Raw genomic sequence first — 25,862 nt, 5'->3', positions numbered from 1 at the left:
CAAAAGTGTCAAAAATGTCAGTCAGGGGTCCGATCTGTCCATCGCAATGTCGCAGTCCCGCAAAATATTGCAGATCGCCACCATTGCTAGTAAAAAAAAAAAACAATAAAAATTACATAAATCTTTCCCATAGTTAGTAGACGCAATAACTTTTGCGTAAACCAATCAGAATACGCTTGCGATTTTTTTTAACCAAAAATATGTAGCAGAAAACAAATTGGCCTAAAATGTTAAAAAATTTTGATTTTTAAATATTTTTTTTTTGGGGGGGGGGGGGGGGGGTGTCATATAGCAAAATGTGAAAAATATTGTTTTTTTTTTTTTTTCAGAATTTTCGTGCTTTTTTTATTTATAGCGCAAAAGATAAAAATCACACAGGTCATCAAATGCCACCAAAAGAAAGCTCTATTTGTGGGGGAAAAAAAGGACATCAATTTTAGTTGGGTACAGCGTCGCATGACCACGCAATTGTCCGTTAAATTAGCGCAGTGCCGAATTGCAAAATATGGCCCGGTCATTAGCGGGAAAATCCTTCGAGTCCAGAAGTGGTTAAACCATTTAGGGCCACTGTGTTTAAACAGAAATCAATCTACTGATTGACATTTGTTCAACTGCTTTGTCTGATTTTTGGCTACTCAATCAGCACTGCAGGCTATAGACTCCATGTGTATTCTGGCAGCGGGGAAGTCTCCCTGTTAGAATACAAAGACACAACGGGAGGATCCCCCTTATAAATGTGGATGGGGGAATCGGGTCAATTTGTTTTTCTGGTTGAATGAAAAAAAAAAGCTTACTAATGTATGGGCAGCTTTACTCTTTAGTTAGAGTGATCAGTCTAATGTGGTCTCATTCTTGATTTATAGATGGTTTATTATTTTATGATACAGAGTAGTTGTCAGTGAATAAAGATGCCTTATCTGTATAACAACCTTGATCTGTAGTCAGTACTCAAGGACTGATGATGTGCACTGGTCTTATAGAGAATATAAGCTTTATAAAGCAGAGCTAGCAGAGTTGATTTACTAAAGGCAAAGAAAGTTTTCACTTAGCAAAGTTAATAAGGTGAAACTGTGTTCACTTTAGTCATCCAGTCACATGCAAGCAAAAATCTTCTTTATGTATGTATTTTTTATTTCTCTTGAACATAATTGGGTATTCAAACTGAACACACTTCACCTTATATCAAGATTTTCTACTACTTTTTACTTTAGTAGGTTAAGGTCAGCCATAGAAGGTCTGAATCTTGGCCGGTTCAGCAGGAACCAACCAAGGTTCAAACCATGTATGGGCAGGCTGAATGTACCAAGCTGATTGATCAATCAACTTGGGGGCAACCAGCCTGCTGGATTTTACCTGCGATTATTGCTAGCGGCTGGTATAGCCCCTAGCAATAATCACTGTCTTCTCCCGGCAGAGACAGCTTCTCCCACCTCCAGGCCAGGTGGAAGGGATTCCCCTGTCAACACTAAATGTGTTGTTGGGGAAATCCAGCCTTGGTTGCAGGATTGAAGTTCATCCCATGTATGGCCTGCCTAATGCCTCGTACACACGCAACGATTGTTGGCCGACCGATCGGCCGTCTTTTGTCCAGTGTTGTTGTGTTGGTTGAAATGTGCTCTAGACTGCACACAAATTTTTTCGGCCAACAACAACCAACTTCAGAAGTGATTTCATGTGATGGTTTACTTTCCGTGTGTTTTTTCTTCTCTGAGCATGCCCAGTCTTGCTCATCTGATTTTTGTTTGCCGAAATCTGTACTGACTGACGAACAATCGGCCGTTCTGTTGACGGCCAACAAAAATTGTATAGCATGCACACCAGATTTTTTTCGGCCGAAAGGTCGCAGTCGGAAGCATCATACTAACAAGCCGACAATCGGCCGATCGGACGTTGGCCGAAAATTCACGGCCAACAATCGTTGCGTGTGTACGAGGCTTAACTCTACCAAAGAAATCCTACAGAAGTTCCCTAAAGATTTAGAAATCAGTCAGAGATTCAGCCCACCAGACTCCATCCATGTCTGAAGTATGTCTTTTAATTGCAAAAAACTCTGTCAAGTGTAAAATTTTAATTTTAAACAGTGCTGATTGTCATAATTTAGCAGTGGCGTGCTTTACTGTGTAAGCCATAGACACATTTTTCAGCATTTATAGTTCTTTTTGCTCCTTTTACATGCCTACACCATAAGAACCTTCAATGTATGACAATGGCAGTGTCTGTACTGACTAATGGGATTACAGGGTACCAGGAAGGACCTAAACAAAATATTAAATGCATTCTATCCTACCTGTAGTTCTAACAATATTATATCCCAAGCATTTTTGGGCCATAATGAGTGACAATCTCATGTCTATGCTGGTAGGTAGATGAATTCCAGTTATCATGCTTTGTGGAGAAAATATAAATTATATTTGGAAAACCTGATTCCATTATTCTCCTGCTTCCTCTCTGCATTGATATACATTTTTGAGGTTCTTAAAGCCAAGCCAGCATGGTTGAGGGGTGCTTCAAAGATTTTAAAAAAAATTTTTTATGGTCAACCTTACAGTTTCAGTGGTAGTATCCTGCTTTGGGACCACTGGACAGGAAGGCAAGCCGTCAAGTCAAGTCAAGAAGAAGTCAAGTCAATTTTATTTTTACACATTTTTTTAGGAGCCCAGTTAGGGGGCTTTGGTACAATATCAGGGGTTTAAACAGGGTGAATCTACACCACACAGGGTAATTAGGGTGTGCCCAGGCACACCCGGCACACCCTATGCACACGCCTATGCATTTTGGCTTTACTGCACGTTATTGCAGTTTGCCTAGGAAAGCCCAAACTTCAAAATTGACATCCAATGAGGCCTTTTAATATTTGCATAACTGCAGCCCAGGTTAGGGTGAGGATATGATCTTATGGAACACCTTGGAGTCAGTACCTTTTTAGTTTACTGCCCTTATTAGCTTTTTTAAACTAGGGTTTAAGTGGTTCTAAAGTTAAAATGTTTTTACGTTAATGCATTCTAAGCATGAAGGTAAAAAATGCTCCACTAACTGTCCTAGCCTTCCCTGTCCATAAATATTTACCTAGTTCCTCTCACCAATCCAGCACTGTCCCGGCTGCAGCAACACCCCTCCACTACCTGGTCTTACAGGAGACACAGGCAGCAGTAAGAACTACTGTATAGGTTCCCGCTGCTGTCAGTCAAACTCCTTTGAGGATGTAACCGGGGCGTGGCTTACCATTGCTGTGTGTGTCCATGGACGCACACAGTCCAGAGTGGACGCACATCTGCTTAGGTGCTCCCATAGCACATGGCTTGCTAAAGGGGCACTCAGCAATATTAGACGTGGAGAGTGCCAACAGGGGACTCTAGAAGAAGAGGAAAAGGACTGCTCACTGCAAAATCATTGCGCAGAGCAGGAAGGTATAAAATCTTTTTTTATTTTAAAGCATAAAAAAGATATCCTTTATTATCACTTTAAGTTCAGGTTGTACAATGTTACAGTAGTGAGCATGAACGCCGAGTGTGTGCTGTTATATTGTTTGTTTTTTATATTTCCATCTTGGGGGCTATAGCCTGGTATTTTTAAAACAAGTACAATTGAAACCATAAAGCTATATAACAGAGGGTGGGGGGGAGTTGGCATTAGAAGCTGCATAAAGCAGAGTTAGCTGGCATAAGTCTTGCATTCTTCACCTACAGAACAAAAACTAATTGATAAAGACAAAACAACAAACAATAACGTAGAGTAAAAATTTCCCTTAAGGGTAAAATTTCTTCATGACTGTACAGTGATCTGGATCAACGTAATTTTATTTTTTTATTTCCATAAGAGATTGCAAATGCCCACATGCCTGTTCTGTTATGAAGTCAATATTTTACTAGGTACATCTTATGGTTGAAAATTGTTTTTCCAGTTCTAACAATAAAGTAGGAGACCCATTGGGCATAATGCCTGACAGGCACCAGCAATGGCCTGCCGATCGCTGCTTGAAATTAAAATACAGACACGCATGTGACATAAACTATATTACCAAAAGTATTGGGACGCCTGCCTTTACACGCACATTAACTTTAATAGCATCCCAGTCTTAGTCTGTAGTGTTCAATATTGAGCTGGCCCACTCTTTGCAGCCATAACAGCTTCAACTCTTTTAGGAAGGCTGTCCACAAGGTTTAGGTGTGTGTCTATGGGAATGTATGACCATTCTTCCAGAAGCACATTTGTGAGGTCAGGCACTGATGTTGGACGAGAAAGCCTGGTAATTCATCCCAACGGTGTTCTATTAGGTTGAGGTCAGGACTTTGTGCAGGCTAGTCAAGTTCCTCCACCCCAAACTCACTCATTTATGTCTTTATGGACCTTGCTTTGTGCACTGGTGTGCAGTCATGTTGGAACAGGAAGGGGCCAACCCCAAACTGTTTCACAAAGTTGGGAGCATGAAATTGTCCAAAATGTCTTGGTATGCTGATGCCTTAAGAGCTCCCTTTACTGGAACTAAGGGGCCAAGCCCAACCCCTGACAAACAACCCCATACCATCATCCCCCTCTACTAAATGATTTGGACCCATGCACTAAACAAGGTCCACAAAGACATGGATTTGTGCTGTATGGTGTATGCATGTAAACAATAGTACAAACGTTACTTGCATACAGTGTAAGGACAAGATTTTATGAAGTATCTAGCTGCCAGCAAGCCCCTACATAAAATCATATGACCATGTGCATGAACCCTAAGGCTCGGTTCACACTGGGGCGGCACGACTCTGTACTACTTCGGGGGCGACTTGTGCATTCCCATGCACCACGACTTCGGAGCGACTTGCATGGACTTCACATAATGGAAGTCTATGCAAGTCACTCCGAGGTCGCCCCAAAGTAGTACAGGACCCTTTTTCTAAGTCGGAGCGACTTGTGTCGCTCCTATTAGAACGGGTCCTGTAGCAGTCAATGGACCGCGAGGGAGCGGGACTTGTCAGGCTGACAAGTCGCCTGACGAGTCGCGCTGGTGTGAATGGAGCCTAAGAGGGGACCTCCCCTCACTTGGAAGAGATCTCCTTATATTATGTGTTGTGGAAAGAAATAAAAGGGATATCTCCCCAAATGGACACAGACAGAAGAAAAAACTTACATTTGACTTTAACTAAAAAATGTTTTAGATTTACAGTAGGTACACGTCGTGTTTTATGCCTTTCTCAAAAGATTGGTTTCAAAGGTTTCGAAGGGTTGGTGGATGCATAATGAAATGCAGAAGGGAGTTTTGGACAAAAGAGACGCCATGGAGGGCTTTGTGACTATATATATGTTTATAATATATATATATATATATATATATATATAAAATACACAATTAAATAAAATTACAAGGAATAAATGTGCATATAAAATCTGTTAATAAAAAAATATAGTTTTGAAAGTTTTTTCTTGCTTGTTAAATGTATATATGTATCTATGACTTCTTTCTGAAATCAAATATGATGTAGGAGATTGTATCATTTATCATAATTACAGTGTATTAGAACAGATACTACAGGGAATGTGATTATAATAGACAGAACTCACTCTGTCATTTTTCACTAATGACTCCGTTTGAAACCGATTCATTAGAACGCGGCTTACAGCATTGGATAAATGAATATTACGTTTATTTGCTTAAGTTCACCCATATGTAGGTTTCACGTTTTAAAATCTGAACTAGTTAAGGATGAACAAATATATCTACTGTAGTTTATAACAAACAGCAAAGCTCAAGCTCCTCCACATTTTTCCATTTGTCTCATTATGTATATATTCAACATACCCCTATGTCTGTCAGCTCCTGATCACTTTTGCAATTAACCTTCTGAACCTCCAGTTATTTCAAAGGTGATTATTTCCTGTAAAATTGTGGTTGCAATTCTTATCTTTCAAAATTATAGCCCATTGTGTCTTTAATGCATGAGCTTTCCATTTTGTATTTTGTACACTTTTAATGATGTATTCTCATAATCCTCCTATTTGCCCCAGTGTCACCAACACATCTCAGCTGCTATAGACATGAGATGACTGCCAACTGATTTGGTAATTAACTTTAAAGCAGTGAAAAAATGATAGATCCACATCCAAATAAGAAAAAGTAGCTCCATCCTTACCTATAATTCTAACATGTGTGCGCATAATGCATTTCCTCACCCATACTCCCATACCCATATTCCCTTACACCCATGCACCCGGTCCCCATACTTCAAACCAGGCACCTATGAGGTTTACAAAGCAAGGCCAACCCACTTCCATTTCCCTGGATTAGTACTTATCTGTGGTGTCCTCAACACCAAAACATGAGGACTATGCAACCACTGATGGGAACACATACAAATGGGAAACTGCAAATACTGTCAGGAGTCAATACAGACACGTGTGTAACATACACTATATTGCCAAAAGTATTGGGACGCCTGCCTTTACACGCATATGAACTTTAATGGCATCCCAGTCTTAGTCCATAGGGTTCAATATTAGGTTGGCCCATCCTTTGCAGCTATAACAGCTTCAACTCTTCTGAGAAGGCTGTCCATAAGGTTTAGGAGTGTGTTTATGGGAATTTTTGACCATTTTTTCAAGAGAGCATTTGTGAGGTCAGGCACTGTTGTTGGTCGAGAAGGCCGGCTCACAGTCTACACTCTAATTCATTCCAAAGGTGTTCTATCGGGTTGAGATGCAGGCCAGTCAAGTTCCTCCCCCCCAAACTCACTCATCCATGCCATTAATGTTCATGTGTGTGTAAAGTCAGGCGTCCCAATACTTTTTTTAATATAGTGTAAATTAAAGTATAACTAAAGGCAAAAGATTTTCTTAAATTTTGGATAGAGTGAAGAGGAATTAGAACGCTTATCAGTTTTTATTGCTGTCTGTGCCCCCATTAGGAAGGTTCATTTTCAGAAAAGTAATAGAGGGGAAATCTTCCAATGGTGACACTAGTTCTGGTAAACTGGGGGTCCCTAAGGAATTCCCTTAATTTCAAGGGATTTCCTCTGACTTCCTGTTTGGCTATGGACAGGAAGTGAAGGGTAATCTCTGCAATGAGACACAGATGGGAAAAAAAAATAAAAAATTGACAGGGGTTATAACTCTCCCTTGCTCTATCCAAAATTAAAAATAAAAAAAAATTGTCTATATTTCCACTTTAAGCTGATATGCACGAGGTGTGTCAAAAAGGTTTTGTGATTGATATCAGAAAACAAACAAAACAGTAGATATAAACACATTTCCTGTATTGGCTCAAATAGGAATTGATCACAGAACCACAGTCACACATTCTTGGATTGCTGCCATGTCTGCAAATGTGCACCTTTTATGACGCTCTTCAGGGGGTAAACAGAAAGAAGCCTGCAGGCACCAGATCAGGGAAGTGTGGAATTGTTTTGTTCCAAATCGAACTGGTGGCACCAGGTCTCTTCCCTTGTGATGTTTGTTCGCAAATAGAATGGTTCCTGGTCAAACATGGTAATGAAATCTCCAGAGGTTTCCATCCATTTAGCTTTCTGTTCATCTGTAAGCTTGTGCTGCACAAACTGGGAACAGATCTTTCGCTTGCCCAAATCTTCACGGATGATGGTGCACACCGTATCCTTGCTAATGCCCAATTCCTCCTCCATCAATCGTAGAGTCAGTTGCCGATCTTTTGTCAGCATTCATTGCACTCTCTCGATCGTGTCTGGGGTTCTGCTTGTCAACGACCAACCCGAACATGGCTCAATCCGAAATCAAAGCGAAAGTTGAGATTTTGCAACCAAGGATGTTATGTACGGCTAACCATATGTGTCCTAGAAACTGATAACATGATTGGTTGCTAGGAAGCCATGTGTCTGAAAAGAAAAACAACAGTGGTTCCCCTCAAAAACCATACCAGACCCTTATCCTGAATAGGGATCTGGTATAGAATTTAGGGCAAAATCCCATACAATAAAAACAAAAAAAGTATGGAGTCCTTTCCAAAATCCATTCCAGAACCTTTTGGGGTCTGTTATGACATTTAAGGGGGTTCTCTACACAAAGGAAAAAAAAAGCAGGCCCCCCCAAATCCACACCAGTTCCTTTTCTGAGTGTTTAACTTGGCCTTGCCTGGAAAGGAGGTGGGTCAGCAAGGGCCCCGCCCCCCCGCTCATAAACCATATCAGCCTACATGCCCTTAACATGTGGAGGGTACCTTGCCAGGGGACCTCCTATGTCTAAGCATATTGTCCACCTATTGATGGGAGCAAGGGCCCTTTCTCCACATCCATGGCCCAATAACCTAAGGGGTGGGGATTTCAGGTGACGTCATTGGCCAAATATGGTCTACTTTGTTTACATTCAGCTGCAGTTCCAGGAAATATTATTCACAGTGAGACTTTGTTAGGAGCTCATTGTGTTGGCGATCAATGATGATGTGGATCTTCTTTGAACCAAGGGTACTCCTTACTCATTTGCATGGGGGTTGGGGTACTGAATATCTGCATGCTTGGATAAGGGTCTGGTATAGATTTTTTTGAGGGATGCCATGCTTTTTTCCCTTGTTTTATGTGTGGCATACTTGGATTTTGGAATAAAGGGCAAGCTTTTTTTGAGTAGCGTTCCTTTTAAAAACTATACCAGACCCTCATCAAGGATATAAATCTGGTATATGTTCTTAGAGAGCACCCTATATTGGGTTTTGTTTCATGGGGTTCCCATTACAATCCATACCAGACCTCAAATAGAATAAGGTCTGGTATTAATGTTAAAGGGAATCCCAGCCATTTTATTTCTAAATAAAATAATAGTATTCAAATTACTGCTAAATGTTATTTCCTGGCTCCTTTCTTCTTTGTTAGGCTCCATTCACACTTATGCGACTCCAAAGTTGTGCGTGTTCCATTGCGACTTTGCATTGCAACTTTAATGCACCTTTGGATGAGTGTGACTTGGATGCAACTTTGGCTGTTGACTTTGGCTTTGACTATTGCACAACTGTCATGAAAAAATAAGATGCGACTTTCATGTGACTTTTGAGAATTTACATTGCAGTCTGTTTCACTCAAGTCACATCAAAGTAGTGCAGGAACCTTTTTAAAGTCGCTGCAACTTTAAGTCACATAGATTTGAACTACATTGACTATGATTGAAATACATGGGCTGTGATGTGGACACATAAAGTCGACTGCAGAAGTGATGTCATGTGATGGTTAACTTTCCTTGTCTTTTTTCTTTTCTGAGCATGCCCAGTCTTGCAAATCTGCTGTCTGTCGGCCAAAATCTGTACTGACTGGCGAACAATCGGCCGTTCTGGTGTTGGCCTACAAAAATTTTAATGCCTACACGACAGATACTTTTCGGCCGAAAGTGCGCTGTCGGCAACATCATACTAACAAGCCTACAATCGGCCGATCGGTCGTCGCCGAATATTTACGGCCGACAATCGGTACGTGTGTACGGGGCTTTAGAGAAAGCCTTGTATTTAGTGAAAATAATGCAAGACTTTTTCTGAATAGAGTGGTGGAATAGCTAGCAACTCCCTATCATCACTGTAGGAGCGACAGAACTCACAGCAGTTAATCCAGAAAATCATGGCTGACAGTTTAAAGTGTGGTTTCTGCTGCTGTGTTCTCATTGTTCAGCACCCTTCCCTCTGTTTTGAAGCATAATACAAAGTTCAGAAATCCTCACAGACTTCTATGAAGCTGCTCAGTTATAGTGGACCTTCATCTCCTGGATGCATTGGGCATCATTGCTTTCTTCCTCCTGTTGCAATGCAAAAGCTACGCTTTTTTTTTCTTCTTTGTTTGTAGTTTTTATTATTTTTTGTTCACCCCACCCCCGGCCACCATTTTTGCCTAGGTGAGAATTACGTCTTCAACACTCCGAATCACATGTGTCAAACACAAGGCCTGCGGGCTGAATCCGGCCCTCCAAGCCCATTCATGTGGCCCTCACACCTTTCCTGAAGCTGTGATACCCCCCCCCCCTTGTCTCTGCCCCCACCTTGTTTCAGCAGTGGACAGCAGAAATGAGGACAGAACTCTTCTTACAGACTTTGTGCCTCTCTGTACAGCTGAAGCACCTCTGCCTCTCCTGGTCTCAGAATTTAGCTGACTCTAGTCCTCATCTGATCCTCCTCTAGACCCTGCACTTTCTGCTTCCCAGCTCCGCCCCCCCAGCTTATTCCCAACAATAGCACAAGGTAAGGGGGTGCACTGTGATGTAAGGGGGGTGGGGTGCTCTGGACATTTAGCCAAAGAGATAAAATCGGCCCTTTGAGGGCAACCATAATATTGTTGATGCGGTCCGCAATGAAATTGAGTTTGACACCCCTGCTCTAAAGCCTTCTGGGATATGTGTGTTAAATATCCCAGGATGCTTTACTTTACTTTCATGGAGGACTGGTGTGTATAATCAGGGGATGAGCTGCCTGAACCAGAAGGAGGCTCCAAAATGATACTGGGAACAAAGATGGCCATGCAGGACAAGATGTGTGGCAGTTGCACAGTGGTTCAAAGCAGGATTTGCTTTGCAGGTGAATATGTGAATTAAGACAACCCTGGATAACAGATAAGAGGAGAAAAACAAAAAGGGGTGGGTTATTGAAAGTCCCCTTTAAATCTGCAGGGTGTGGTTCAAGGACCAGAAGCCTAGTGAGAAATTTGTAAATCAGACTCTATTAAAGTTACTAAAGTTTACTAAGTTACTGCATATCTAGAGATTTACACTATACACTACCCAAAGCTTCTTTGAGCACGACAGAGAGGGACAAAATGGCGTTAAAATTGTAGCTTTGGAAATTGCAAAGAAACAAAAAACAAAAGTCACAATAGGAAAAAAAGTGCCAGCTCTTTCCTACACAACAGAGTCTCTTCAAATCAAATTTCTAATCAAATCATTTTTGGGGACTGGTGTTTCTTTGAGCATTTGGTAGATCACCCCTTAAGCCAATTCCTAAATTGTATTTATTTTAACATAGCAGCTAGTGCTGGATTTTTAATATAACTTCATACAGTTTCTCATAAAGTTTCAAATAACAGATGATTAAAACTTCACAAAGAACGGAAACACAAAGTCCCAGTTTTCTAGCTGCAGTGTACTGTTATCGAAGGTGGAAAAATGCCATTTGTTGTATAATATTATACTGTTCTGGCCAACTGCACAATTTGGCTGCAGAGCTCGGGAAACTAGTTGTGACCACTACGTGTATATATATATATGTATTATTTATTTTTTTATTTTTATTTTTTTATAGAAGAAGTTCTTAGATTTTGTTCAGTACATATAGATGATTGATTATATTTGATACATTTTAGCAGTGCACTCCATAAAGCTGGAAATTATGCAGTAGACTAGGTAATGGCCATTTTGAGCCTGGCAATTTAAAATCTGCATACATTATGCTTTTCACCAAAAGACACTTAAAAAGTTATTCGCAAGATCAAATGGCCTATATGTATTTGTTTTATTATGTCACTGGGATATGTTAGCGTATTCTAAGACAAAAAATAAAAGCCAAAAAACATAATTTATAGTTAAAAGACAAAGTTAAAAGTTTACCTTTAGGTAAACTGTTAAAAACACATATAAAATACATAGAAGGGAGATGTTTAACCTGCCAAAGGTTTTGTATTTCTATCCATCCATACCTGAGATTTGGAGCTCTGCCATACAGCACAACCAGGTAGATGGCACCATTTTCTCTGTTACAATGGTGTCATATTTTTTTCCCACAAATAGCTTTCTTTTGGTGGTATTTGAATACCTGTGTGATTTTTACTTTTTTGCGCTATTAAACAAAAAAGTGTGACAATCCTGGAAAATAAACCCATATTTTTCGCTTTCTGCTATATAACATTCCCAAAAAAAAATTTTTAAAAAATCAATTTTTTTTTTTACATTTTAGGCCAATTTGTTTTCTGCTACATATATTTGATTTAAAAAAATCCCAATTAGCGTATTTTGATTGATTTGTGCAAAAGTTATCGCGTCTACTAACTATGGGAAAGATTTATGTCATTTTTATTTATTTATTTTTTTACTAGTAATGGCAGCAATCTGCGATTTTTAGCAGGACTGTGACATTGCGGCGGGCAGATCGGACCCCTAACTGATATTTTTGACACTTTTGGGGGGACCAGTGACAATGCTAACAATATGCACTGTTACTGTAATAATGACACTGGCAGGGAAGGGGTTAACACTGTGGGTGATCAATGGGTTAAATGTGAGCCTAGGGGAGTGATTCTAACTGTATGGGGGTGGGGCTTTTGGAATGACCATAGAGACCTGTGATCTTATGTAGAAGGATCACAGGTGCTCTGTGATCATTCCAGAGAGAAGAACGGTCAGCTGTATTTACAACAGCTGCCCTTCCTTCTCTCTCAGCGGGGAGCGATTGCGGGTGGCAGGCATCAATTGGAGCAACTTGCCCCGTGCATCGGAGTCCCCGCTGTGGAGTGGGGATGGGAGCGCACCACCGGCCGCGTGCGCTCACCCTCTAGCTGCAGGCGCGCGACCAACGTACCCCTACATCGGTTTGCGCAGGAGGGGCTGCCTGCCCCAGGATATCTGCGGCGGGCGGTCCGGAAGTGGTTAATATTTGTAGGAAAAAAATTGTGTCGCCAAAGCTACGCATTCTCAGAAATTAAAGAATACATTACAATATGATACAATACATTACTTAACTTCCGAAGTTGTATTCTGTCCTACGAGAATTGTTTTAACTTTAGTAATCTAATGGTTTTCCAATGAAACTAGCATGCAAAAAAAAAAGGGACAATCATTTACCCAATATTTTTATTGTATGTACTAGGCTTAGTTAAATCAAGCATTTGCACTAACTGTATTTAAAACATACAATGTAGTAATTTAATAATAAATACATTGCTGCATTTATATATATTTTGTTTTACCTACCCGGAGTTTAGGTTGCGCAGTAGAATTATTTAGTATAACAATCTGCCTAACATGTTTAAATAACCCATATAGTGCAAAACAGAATCTCCAGATCCTCATGAGAAACTAACTTTATATATGCAGCAGCAGCGGCAGCAGCAAACTAAACACTAATGTGTAAAAAAAGGGGGGTGAAGTGATGGCGCTGCCAAAAATGGTGTCCAATAAACTGGTATTATTAAGTTTGTGTGGTTTCATTAATTCAATAAATAGCAATCAATGTCCTCTGGCTGTGTATGGTGTACCAGTAGCCTCAGACCAATGCTTTCCTATATGTCGTATAAATAAAGATTAAAATCTCAGGTGCAAAAAATATCTACACGTTTTCACATAAATATCTCAAGTGCAAATAAGGTGGTCATATATTCAAGGGACTCTCCTTACATATATCACATATACGTAGAATATATAATGTGCAATATGTGCAATATACAGCAAGTGGTAAAAAATAAATAAATATTATATATTAAAAATCTAAGTGATTTAAAGTGCTGAGTGGTAGTGAAAAAATGTATATATAAATTCGTTTTGATCAATCCTGAATAAATTGACCAATAATTAATAATAAAGTGGAGGATCAGTGTGCACAGATCCCGACATATAAAGTGCAAAACAACTGGTACATAAGAGTTATGGTGATAGTGGCAGTGTGCAGCCAAGAATAGTGGTCGGGATTCCTAGAACTGTGCTAAACCCACAGACTAGTGGTTCCAATATAAAGGTGCAAACTCAATAAGTGGTGTGGTAGCTATTAAAGAATAAGTGTAAAGAACTCCTTAAAAAGATACAAAAAATGCAAAAAATTCTAAAAATATATAAAAAAATATATATTAAATAATAAAAATATAAAACAAATATATATATAAAAAATAAAAATACTGTATTTTCTGGCGTATAAGACTACTTTTGAACCTCAAAAAAATCCCCCAAAAATGGGGAGTCGTCTTATACGCCGAGTATAATATCTCCAAGGAAACCTAAGTATTATGAGAGATTAGATGTATTACAGTACTTGGCGTACCTTGGAGATCTATGAGAAATCTGATGTTTTTCAATGGTGTTGCCTTGCTTCGGAAGGGGGGTAGTCTTATATGGCGAGTATAGCCCAAAACCTATGTTTTAACTTGAAAATTAGGGGGGTCGTCTTATACGCCCAGTCGTCTTATACGCCGGAAAATACGGTATATGTGCAAAAGAGTCCAAAAGCAGTACAGGTGCAAAGTCCACAAAATTGATAGAATGCTCCCTTGAAGTGATTCGGAGTGGGTGTGTGGGTGAGAATCCTGTGCTCCCCTCTCAATGTAGCCCACGCTTACCAGAGCTAGATACCCCTACAGGGGTAAACTGCTTTTCGATATTGGGGATCGCTCCCATGTAGCAGGGGTCCGGGAGCCTGTTCACCCTGGCTGAGGGCCTCCTCTCCGATCACTTCCTGGGGGTCTCAGTATGGTCTCATATACATCAAGCAGGCATCAGTATTCCCAAGGTAAAAGAAGTAATCCCAGGACAAAACACTAATAATGAGTGATAACTGACTGTGCTTTCTGTTCCATCCCTTACAGATTTAAAGATGAGTTATTTGCTGTTTGGAGTAACTGCCCTGCACATCGTCATCTTGATCATCCTCTTCGTTGCCACCCTTGACAATGTAAGCAATAATATAATGTAGCTTATTTAATAAATGCATATGAAGACACAAGCTGAAGTATAAAGTACAATAAATCATTAGCTACCAATCCAGTCAAAATGAAAAAAAGTTAGAAATGTACAAAACATAGTTGGCTGTTAATATTTACAACCTTACTTTTTGCACTGGTCCAACTCACTGGGTGGAGGGGGGATTATGGTGTGGGGTGGTTTTTCAGGGGTTGGGCTTGGCCCCTTAGTTCCAGTGAAGAGAACTCTTAAGGCGTCAGCATACCAAGACATTTCTGACAATTTCATGCTCCCAACTTTGTGGAAACAGTTTGGGGATAGTTCCAACATAACTGCCCACCAGTGCACAAAGCAAGATCTACTGTTAAAGACATGGATGATCGAGTTTGGGGTGGAGAAATTTGAGTGGCCTGTACATAGTCCTGACCTCAACCTGATAGAAAAAAAGACAAGCTGGAGTCAAAAAGTAGACATAGAGAGATAATATAAAAGGTATACATTTATTGAGTAGATAATATAAAATATCAAAATTAGACACGACAATGAAAATCTGGTTGTTCACATGGCAGAATCATGATGCACATATAAAATTTATGTATGAAGGTCAATGGCTCACAAATGGACAAGTGAAATACAAGGCATACAGACCCAACGCCTTTCAGAATGAATAACTATTCCTTCTTCAGGGCGGGGGTAACATGCGTCTTGTAGTCACCTAGTTGTTTCTATTAAGAAACAGATACATATTATTAAAGGCAGGTGAATGCTTAATTACGGTACATAGAGGTAGTCAATCTGATGGTGACCAGCTCAAAATTTGATGGAAACCATAAATACTTACATAATGAAAGCCAATAAGAACATACTTAACAGCCAGAGTTTAAAACCAAGGGAGGGATAATTGGCAGCAGGGGGTGATGAGCACATAAGAAGAAATCATCCCAGAATCCCCCACAAACAGCAATTCCTCCAACAAGATCCGAAAGGCCCAAAACAGGATCAACACATGGGGATTAGTAAGGCTAAACCTCAAAGTCTGTTGGATAAAAGATGATAAAAAAAAAAACCGTGCAGCTGAAAGACTAGGACAAAGTGGAGTATAAATCTATATGCATGTGAGAATTAATATCTCCACAGCATACAGATAAAAATCTATATACTACCAGAGGCAATCATGACTATAATTAGAGCACCAGGAGTATATAGTGTCCGCAGACATGAGTATTGTGTGTAAACCATGCAAATTAAAAATAATAAGTGGATATACACATACACACACATATATATATATATATATATATATATATATATATATATATATATATATATATATCAAAAAAGTATTTCCATAAACAAATAGGGCCAATGGGACCAACAGGGATTCATCAAATATGTTCAGGGCATGAGCTACAATACATAGTGCATATATCCAAGTATTATTTAAATCACAGATATAGCGAGGTCATAGATGGATCAAAAAAAATAAAAAGGCTCATGGCTCTGAAAAAATATACAAAGGTATATAGGCATAGAAGAGTCTGTGAAGACCAAATACATTACCTATGTATGATCAGAGAGTCAAATAGAAACCCGAAGATAAAGAGAAAATCTCAGTGGTTTGTGCTCACAGCCTGAAAGCAACCAGCACAACAGCATTCTCCATGAACATCCCCTAAATTGAGGGAGAAATAGCTCCCTATAAATAGGGGAAGTGATTGGTAATGAATCCCCATAGTTGTAGAACATCACCTGTAAGGGACAGAAGATCCCCTGTTTGCACGTGGGGGGCACCGAAGAATGACGTTGGCGCCCCCTACCGAGCCCACAAACAGCCGGTGCATTGAGGGGTGGAAACATCTGACTGGCAAGTCTGGTTGCCAAGCAACCAGACGCGTGCCGTGTCAGAGAGGAAGTCACCCTGATGGTAAAAGTGCGGCCATTGCATTGGCGGGGAACCCGGCAAACCCATGGCCGCCTGGGCGCCAGGCGGAGGGACTGCAGAAAGAGGGAGACACCGGGAAGCAGAATAGAAATGAACAAACAGACAAGATAGGAGAGAAAAACAAAAATAAAAGATAAACAGACAAAAAGAAAAACAAAACAGTGAAAATTGGAAGTAAAGAGAAAACCTCACTGCATGCCATGATCCCGCTGATGGTGAATCCATATTTTGAAACAATATAAATGCCAATGCATCTATAAACCTCCTGAAAAGGAATTTACATTTAAAAACTAAATTTATGTGAAATATCCAATATAAAAATACATATACATAGCCATATGTACAATGCAAAGAAGAGGGAAGGGAATGAGAGAAAAAAAAACACCAAAAAAAGAAAAAGAATGCAGAAATAATAATAAAATAAATAAACAAAGAAAAAGGTGACGGCTCAGGGCCAAATACTCCAAAAATAAGGAGCTATTATTTATGTTAGATTTTTTGTCCCACCCTCCTGATTTAAAGCCCTCCACCACCCTCCTGATTTAAAGCCCTCCCAGAAGGGCCTAAAATTGGTGGCCTCATTCATACCCGGAGGGTAGGATTGATTTTCCCGTCCCTAGTTCTGGAGCAGAGGGCCGTTTTCACATATACATGTTTTCTTGTTCAGCAGCAGTGGCACACATGTGGCAAGTGACACTCCTCCCCATTTCAGACTTACTTGTAGTCCTCAGCTGTCAACACCCTATCCTTTCTTCATTGTAATCCATATCTGGTAAGGGTGGTCTGTGCCTGTATTGATTATTCCTTTATGTATACCCTTGGATTGTACCATAATGCCCACTATTTACCTAAACAATATAAATCTTTGAATTGGAAAATGATTAAGGCAGATTCTTTGCCTATGGTTATTAGTTTAAGTTTTATCATATGCTCTTCTATTTGTAACTGAGCTTCATGATAAAATATATGTCTGTTCCTTGTTTATTTAAAGGTATTACAATAACAGGGGTCAACCAACATTTTCTAAAGTGTACATCATGAAACAGGTACAGGGCTAATAGTCACAATGCCACAACATGGCAAGTTGCTTAACCACCTCCATACCGGACCATTATAAAATGACGCCGGCAGGAAGTCTTTGCCGATCCGGGTGGCCATCATATGACGTCCGCCCGCTCTCGCCACTACTGCGCGCCCCCGGGGTGATCGGGGGTGAGGCTCGTCCCTCGGACTGAGCCCAACCCCGATCAAGGTAAACAGCCAATGAAATGAAATTGGCTGTTTACCACATGATTGGCTGTGTCAATCACGTGGCGATCGGGGACAGAGCCCATCCCCGATCTAGGTAAAGAGCCAATGGCAGGACCCGCGTGACCCAATGCAAATCTTGCGGGAGCGGGCGGTTTTACCTCTGCTGCGGGCGGGAGTGGCAGTTCAAAAAATTTTGCGGGTACCCGCGGGGAACGGTGTAATTTGGTGTAGCGTATTTTCCGGCATATAAGACGACTTTTTTTTATAATGATAAAAAAGATACCCCAAAAATCGGGGGTCGTCTTATACGCTGTAGCTTCAGCTAGTTACAGAATATTCCTATTAAAAATGTTAGCCCGCTGGATGTGATTGGCAACTTACAGAACATCCCTGTGCTGTAATATTCTATGTACCGTGCTGAGCCAATCACAGCAAGTAGTGTATTCTATTATAATTGCATACAAAGCCTGCTCCGATTGGCTGAGTCAGAGAGGCGGGCTTATACAACCTTTGCCAATCCGAGCAGACTTTGTATGCAATAATAGAATACACAGCTTGCCGTGATTGGCTCAGCGTGGTACATAGAGTATTTCAGCACAGGGATGTTCTGTAAGTAGCCAAAGCTTGCTGTATACACATCCAGTGGGCTAAACTATTAATTATAGAGAAGTTCTGTATGTAGCAGAAGCTACAGTACATATTAGGGCACATCCAGCGGGCTAAAATATTTAATAGGGACGTGATGGCTCCACTGATGTTATGAAATGGTGTTGCCTCAGAAGAGGGGGTAGTTTTTTACGGCGAGTATAGGGCAAAACTGCAGGAGTGGACGCAAACATTACGGGTGGGAGTGGACGCAAATATTGCGGGTGAAGGCGGGAGTGGAAAACAAACATTGCGGGTGCGGGCGGTCCTGGTCATACATTCAGCGGGTGCGGGTTTAATAAAACAGTCCTGCGCAGGGCTCTAGTGTAGACTGCAGAGAGAGAGAGAGATATCATGTTGCCCCTATACAAATTATTAGTAAGACCTCATCTGAAATATGCAGTTTAGTTATGGGCACCAGAAATTGCAGAGAAGGGCAACCAAACTGATAAGAGGCATGGAGGAGCTCAGCTATGGGAAAAGATTAGAGGATCTGAATTTATTCTCTCTTGAGAAGAGGAGATTAAGGGGGGATATGTCAACATGTATAAATATATAAGTGGTCCATATAGTGAACTCGGTGTTGAGTTATTCACTTTACGGTCATCACAGAGGACAAGGGGGCACTCTTTACATCTTGAGGAAAAGAGATTTAATCTCCAAATACGGAAAGGTTTCATAATAGTATCATAGTAAGAGCTGTGAAAATGTGGACTAGACTCCCTCAAGAGCTGGTTCTGGCCAGCTCAGTAGATTGCTTTAAAATAAGGCCTGTATTCTTTCCTAAATTTACATAATATAACTGGACACTAACATTAATAGGTAAAGTTGATCCAGGGAATATCCAATTGCCTCTCTGGGCTCAGGAAGGAGGATTTTTTCCCCCTGCTGGAGCATAATGGATTATGCTTTGCTGTTTTTATTTTGCCTTCCTCTGGATCAGGGATCCTCAAACTACGGCCCTCCAGCTGTTGCGGAACTACACGTCCCATGAGGCAATGGAAAACTCTGATATTCACAGACATGACTAGGCATGATGGGAATTGTAGTTCCTGAACAACTGGAGGGCCATAGTTTGAAGACCCCTGCTCTGGATCAACTATGGGTATTGTAGGGTTTTTATTTTCCTTTTAGTAGTTGAACCAGATGGTCTTGTTTTCGACCAACTATGTAACATTCTTTTTTGCTGCTCCCTAATTAAACTGTCCACCTAGAATAATAATTTAGCCGCTACACTATACCATAAAATATATATATGGTGTTTTAAAGGTAATGAAAGATGGTAAACACTGCAATAACTACAAATATATATTCATTCAATAAACACTATACTTTAAGAAAAAAAGGTACTGTATATTGTCATTGCCAGTTTATCATAATTATCTGTTACAATTTTTTCTATTTTTCCCTTGTCACCAATCTAGTCATGGTGGGTACTTTCAGAAGATGAAACACTGAACCTCTGGCATGACTGTATTTATAACAACAGTTCAGACAGTTGGATGTGCTCTTCTGTATCTAGAAATGGTATGTAAAAATATTATATATGCAAAGGTCATCAATGTTATGTTAGCTTTGTGGCCATAAAAAAGAGGGGGTCTCATTCTTTAAAAGCACCTTACAAAATGCATATTGCTCGTATTAACCAGTCAGAATTTAGCTGTCATTTTAGTGCACATATGTTTGCCACCAGGCTGGTATTTTTTCCAGCATAAACAGTAGAATTGATAGGATAACATTACCATTGACTGATGTCATCTTCACTTCAACTTGCTGGCAGTAAGGTGACCGGTCCCATTCTGACCACAGTGACACCTTTCAAGACATCCCCAGCAACTCAGAAGGTGACAATCACAGGTCCAATAAGTGAGGATACCTTGGAATGCACCAAGGCAGATGGAACTTGATGAGTCACTACCTATAGGAAGAAGCCACGTGGAGCACTAGCACTATCATCGTCCCATGCCAGTAACAAGTTATATTTATCACATTGCATTTTGTTTTTCTGGTAAATGACATTATCTAAAGCAAGAAAATATTGGCACGACCAGATTCTTTCTTTGATTCTCTAAGTATTCCCTAACACCATGGGATGGACGATAGGGTGATCTTTGCCCCCAGGCCAGTACCAAGAGGATTCATCAAGTTGGTGACCCTGAGTGAAGATACTTCACCATTCAGACAACTATATGAGCAGGTACCAGAGTCAGTGATATATGCTAGACCCTATCTAACTACCTGCTCCCCATTCAGACTTGCATTATCAGTGTCTGACAGAGGGAGGTTTTTCAGCACTTCTGTTCCAGGTATGAGATGTCACATGACTGACTGCCAAAGTCTGCAGAGGAAGTAGTTGCTGGAAGGTGTGAAGAGCTGTGTAAAAATAAACTATGTAGTGCTACCCCAAAGAGGGCTGCTGGATTTTTGCTTCCCCCTATTCCTGCACAGCCAGACAAAACACATTTTTCCAACTTACATTCTGAGACATAAATCAGTCCATGGGCTTGTTTTTGTTGTTTTATTGGGGGAAAACAACTTGGATAGGAAATGGGGATTATAGGATGCACAACTTGACTTGGAGAGCAACTTGAGGACAACTTCCTTCACTATGTACATCGCAAAATAGCAACACCTCGACTGTATTCCCGATGGAACAACAAAAGTCTTTCTGGAATTGGCAATAAGAATTCCCCTTGTAGGAGCTCTGCGTCCCCATAGTGGAATTTTAGCAAAGTCCCAAACTTGCAGGAGCTCTATGCCTCCTCTATTGAAAATACCAGCCTACCTGGCTGCCTCATAAAGTGTCCCAGGACAAGGGATTGGGTTTAGCTGTTGGAACTGCCCTTGGAAAGCTTGCTAGATATTGCATCTAGCAGCCTTCTCCCTTTTCTTCTCCCTGTGAGTGTAGAGGTACTCACACTGTCTCTGGAATCCTACTGCTTTTGAAAAGATTGCTATTCAGGCCTACTGCTGCCCAGGTCCCCCCATGCTGGCCAGGGTGTCTCCTAGAAGAGACTAAAGGGTAGTGGAGATCCCTCTGTCCATCTTCTGCCCTGCCCTGTATAGCCGGTTTGTAAAAAGGCGCTATTAAGAACCACCTGATATTGTAAGGCTACCGAAACAGGCAATAGGGTTTTACTAATCTGGTGCATGCATTTTAAAGGGCCATCCTGCCAGAAGAGTATAATAAAGTAATAACATTTCTGAAGGAGTTAAAACAGTCTTAACAAATCAATATTCTGCAAGGGAAAACATCTCAGCACATGTTGGGTTTACTTACTGTTTATAACTGTTGTGGTCATTGTTTTCATAGGAGCATGCACATAAAAATCTTAGACCAAGCCAAACATATCTGAAGACCCTTCATGAGTATGTCCAGACAACAGAGAACTAAAAATCACAGTTGCTGAATCAATTTAAGACTAACCTAGGCATTATTTTAAAAAGGTTATATTTTTATCATAGGATTTTAAAGGGAATAGTCAAAAAGAAAATGTGGCAACAAAAAATTCTAACAGTTAAAACATCACATTTTATTGTACAGAGAATAAAAAGGACACATATGTGACCACATCCATGTATTCCAAATAGGGGTAGATAAATAAAAATGCACATTTTCTGTTCTCAGATAAAACAGTCCACATGGAAGCTCGACGCATTTTAAACATTCACTGTTTTCTTCAGGACTACATGTGTTTAAAATATGTTACCTGCATAATCAGTAATAATCTTTAAAATCAATCTGTATAGACCATCATTTCTACAGCATAATTTTTGTGAGCCCATGTCTTCTCAGGGCAGAGGGGAGGAACTCAGATAACCACAGGTCACCAGGTGTCTGGGTAGTTTGAAGGTGATGTCCTTCAGAAAATAGGTAAGAAAAAAAATGAGACAGTAGCTAAGCATCAGATTGGCAGCCCAATTTGTGTATGTGAGGTATCAAGGTGAATAAAGGGTGCTGCAGGGTGATGTGGGGGAGTATCCAATGTACTACCCACCTGACTCGAGCCCTGATAGAATAGAGGTCCTGGTTGTGGCCGAGACTGATCTGTGATCGGGAACCTGAAAAAGATAACATGGAGGTCCAGGTTTAACCTGGCGTGAAGAAGAGCCCTAAGCCCGACCTTCCTCCTAAAATGTGACAACCCCCACCCCCCCCAGGCAAAAGCATGTGAAGCCCTGCATGTCTGTATGTATGTCATATTACCTGCAAAAAAAACATCCAACCTTATGCAGGATGGAACAACCTGACCTCTCTGGTCTATATAGAAAGACAGACAAGAAAACGTGAGTGGCCGGGTTGAGTGCCACTGGAGACGAGCTTGCATTGCGTGTTGCAAGAAAGTAGCTTCAAAGGGAGGCGAAAACAAGCGGTAGAAAAAAGTGGAAGATGTATGGGGATAACCATGGCCATGCTGACCAAGTAACGTAAATAAATGAGCTGACACTGAAAAGAGGCGTGCAGAAGCATGTCGGCATTTGCAACCTAAGAAGTCGCATGAGTTGTAAGTGTGAATGGGCAAATGAGTGGTATGAGTGGCGACTGAGAGCTTGTGGCGGGGACCTCGTGGGGGAGGTCGTTTTACGGAAGCTCGTAGTGCCTGTAAACAGATGAGTGGTATGAGTGGCGACTGAGGGCTTGTGGCAAACAACTTTGAGAAGAAGGACGTGTAGCAGAAGCTTGTGGTGCCTGTAAATGGGTAATGAGTGGTATAAGCAGTAACTGAGAACTTGTGGCAGGAACCTCATGGGGAGGCTGTATTGCAGAAGCACAGTGATTGTTGGAAAAACCTATTATATTTATAAATATACAGTGGGTACGGAAAGTATTCAGACCCCCTTAAATTTTTCACTCTTTGTTATATTGCAGCCATTTGCTAAAATCATTTAAGTTCATTCTTCTTCCTCATGAATGTACACATAGCACCCCATACTGACAGAAAAACACAGAATTGTTGACATTGTTGCAGATTTATTAAAAAAGAAAAACTGAAATATCACATGGTCCTAAGTATTCAGACCCTTTCCTCAGTATTTAGTAGAATCCCCCTTTTGATCTAATACAGCCAGGAGTCTTTTTGATGCAACAAGTCTTTCACACCTGGATTTGGGGATCCTCTGCCATTCCTCCTTGCAGATCCTCTCCAGTTCTGTCAGGTTGGATGGTAAACGTTGGTGGACAGCCATTTTTAGGTCTCTCCAGAGATGCTCAATTGGGTTTAAGTCAGGGCTCTGGCTGGGCCATTCAAGAACAGTCACGGAGTTGTTGTGAAGCCACTCTTTCGTTATTTTAGCTGTGTGCTTAGGGTCATTGTCTTGTTGGAAGGTAAACCTTCGGCCCAGTCTGAGGTCCAGAGCACTCTGGAGAAGGTTTTTGTCCAGGATAACACTGTACTTTGCCGCATTCATCTTTCCCTCGATTGCAACCAGTCGTCCTGTCCCTGCAGCTGAAAAACACCCCACAGCATGATGCTGCCACCACCATGCTTCACTGTTGGGACTGTATTGGACAGGTGATGAGCAGTTCCTGGTTTTCTCCACACATACCGCTTAGAATTAAGGCCAAAAAGTTCTATTTTGGTCTCATCAGACCAGAGAATCTTATTTCTCACCATGTTGGAGTCCTTCAGGTGTTTTTTAGCAAACTCCATGCGGGCTTTCATGTGTCTTACACTGAGGAGAGGCTTCCGTCGGGCCACTCTGCCATAAAGCCCCGACTGGTGGAGGGCTGCAGTGATGGTTGACTTTCTACAACTTTCTCCCATCTCCTGACTGCATCTCTGGAGCTCAGCCACAGTGATCTTTGGGTTCTTCTTTACCTCTCTCACCAAGGCTCTTCTCCCCCGATAGCTCAGTTTGGCCGGACGGCCAGCTCTAGGAAGGGTTCTGGTCGTCCCAAACGTCTTCCATTTGAGGATTATGGAGGCCACTGTGCTCTTAGGAACCATAAGTGCAGCAGAAATCTTTTTGCAACCTTGGCCAGATCTGTGCCTTGCCACAATTCTGTCCATGAGCTCTTCAGGCAGTTCCTTTGACCTCATGATTCTCATTTGCTCTGACATGCATTGTGATCTGGAAGGTCTTATATAGACAGGTGTGTGGCTTTCCTAATCAAGTCCAATCAGTATAATCGAACACAGCTGGACTCAAATGAAGGTGTAGAACCATGTCAAGGATGATCAGAAGAAATGGAAAGCACCTGAGTTAAATATATGAGTGTCACAGCAAAGGGTCTGAATACTTAGGACCATGTGATATTTCAGTTTTTCTTTTTTAATAAATCTGCAACAATGTCAACAATTCTGTGTTTTTCTGTCAGTATGGGGTGCTATGTGTACATTCATGAGGAAGAAGAATGAACTTAAATGATTTTAGCAAATGGCTGCAATATAACAAAGAGTGAAAAATTTAAGGGGGTCTGAATACTTTCCGTACCCACTGTATATATATATATATTATTTGTATTATTATATAATAATTTAAGTGGAAGGCCCCTCACAGTCGATCACCTTCCTAGGAATTATCCTTGACACCTGCTCTATGCAGGCCAGCCTACCCCCTGACAAACTGTCCCGGATTAGGGCGGTCATTCACAACCTTACGAAGTTGCACCAAGAGACAGCTGTAGTCCCTGTTATGCATGCTGAACTTTGCTATGAAGATTGTCCCTCAGTGGCGTTCCTTCATTTCTCGCCTCCTGGTCTTCCTTTCCACCAAGAACCAGATAGTCCCTTGGCACAGCACGTCCTCCAATTTCATCAAGCTAACACTACTGGCTTAAAAGTAAAGGGTATTTATTCTCTTAAATTAAGCAATAAACGGGGTGATTTTGATAAAATCCTCTTCAAAAAAGAAAAATTTAGCATTTCTAAATTAAATACTCTTGCATCTAATACCCTAAAAAAGAACCTAATTTATGGGTATTTTTGGACTAATGATTTACTCTGTCTAATCTTATCCTTATCCTTTTGGTTGAGGTACAGTATATTCAACATGGATGATTAGTCTGGTAGAAAGTTTTCCTGCTTTGCCGCGTTGATTTTACTTTATGGTCTTTGATTGCATGTCCCTGTGGGCATCTGTTGCGCATGTCCACCAGCCAAGTATAAATGTCTGGTGACTGTTTGGACTTACATGTTTTATATTTGATATTTTGTGCAAATTATATATGTCCCCTTTAAATAATTTGACAAGCTGGGTGTAAAGGTGTATTTAAGCACGTCCCAGCCAGGGGGCGCTATGTCCTGAAGAAGCTGGGTTTCCGGTGAAACGATTGTAGGTGCGCGCACGCCACCAGTCACACGCCATACAATTTGACCATTCTTCCAGAAGTGCACTTGTAAGGGCAGGCACTGATTTGAGACGAGAAGGCCTGGCTCGCAGTCTCTGCTCTAATTCTTCCTAAATGGTGTTCTATCGGGTTTAAGTCAGGCCAGTAAAGTTCCTCCAC

General features: G+C 40.9%; 1 protein-coding gene across 1 annotated transcript in view; it reads left to right on the top strand.

The window, feature by feature from the left end:
* EMP3 (epithelial membrane protein 3 (MAM blood group)) overlaps nt 1-25,862 on the top strand; it is a 59,604-nt gene that overhangs the window by 26,696 nt on the left and 7,046 nt on the right. The window contains exons 2-3 of the mRNA XM_082274541.1: nt 14,481-14,566; nt 19,837-19,939. Of these exons, the coding sequence (XP_082130667.1) occupies nt 14,489-14,566; nt 19,837-19,939 (181 nt within the window). The 5' untranslated portion in view covers nt 14,481-14,488. The remainder of the gene's footprint in view (nt 1-14,480; nt 14,567-19,836; nt 19,940-25,862) is intronic.

This window comes from Pelophylax lessonae (genome assembly GCF_965119305.1).
Source record: "Pelophylax lessonae genome assembly, chromosome: 12".
Taxonomy (NCBI): Eukaryota; Metazoa; Chordata; class Amphibia; order Anura; family Ranidae; genus Pelophylax; species Pelophylax lessonae.
The sequence above is the reverse complement of the archived record's forward strand: the minus strand, read 5'-3'. Positions and strand labels throughout refer to the sequence as shown.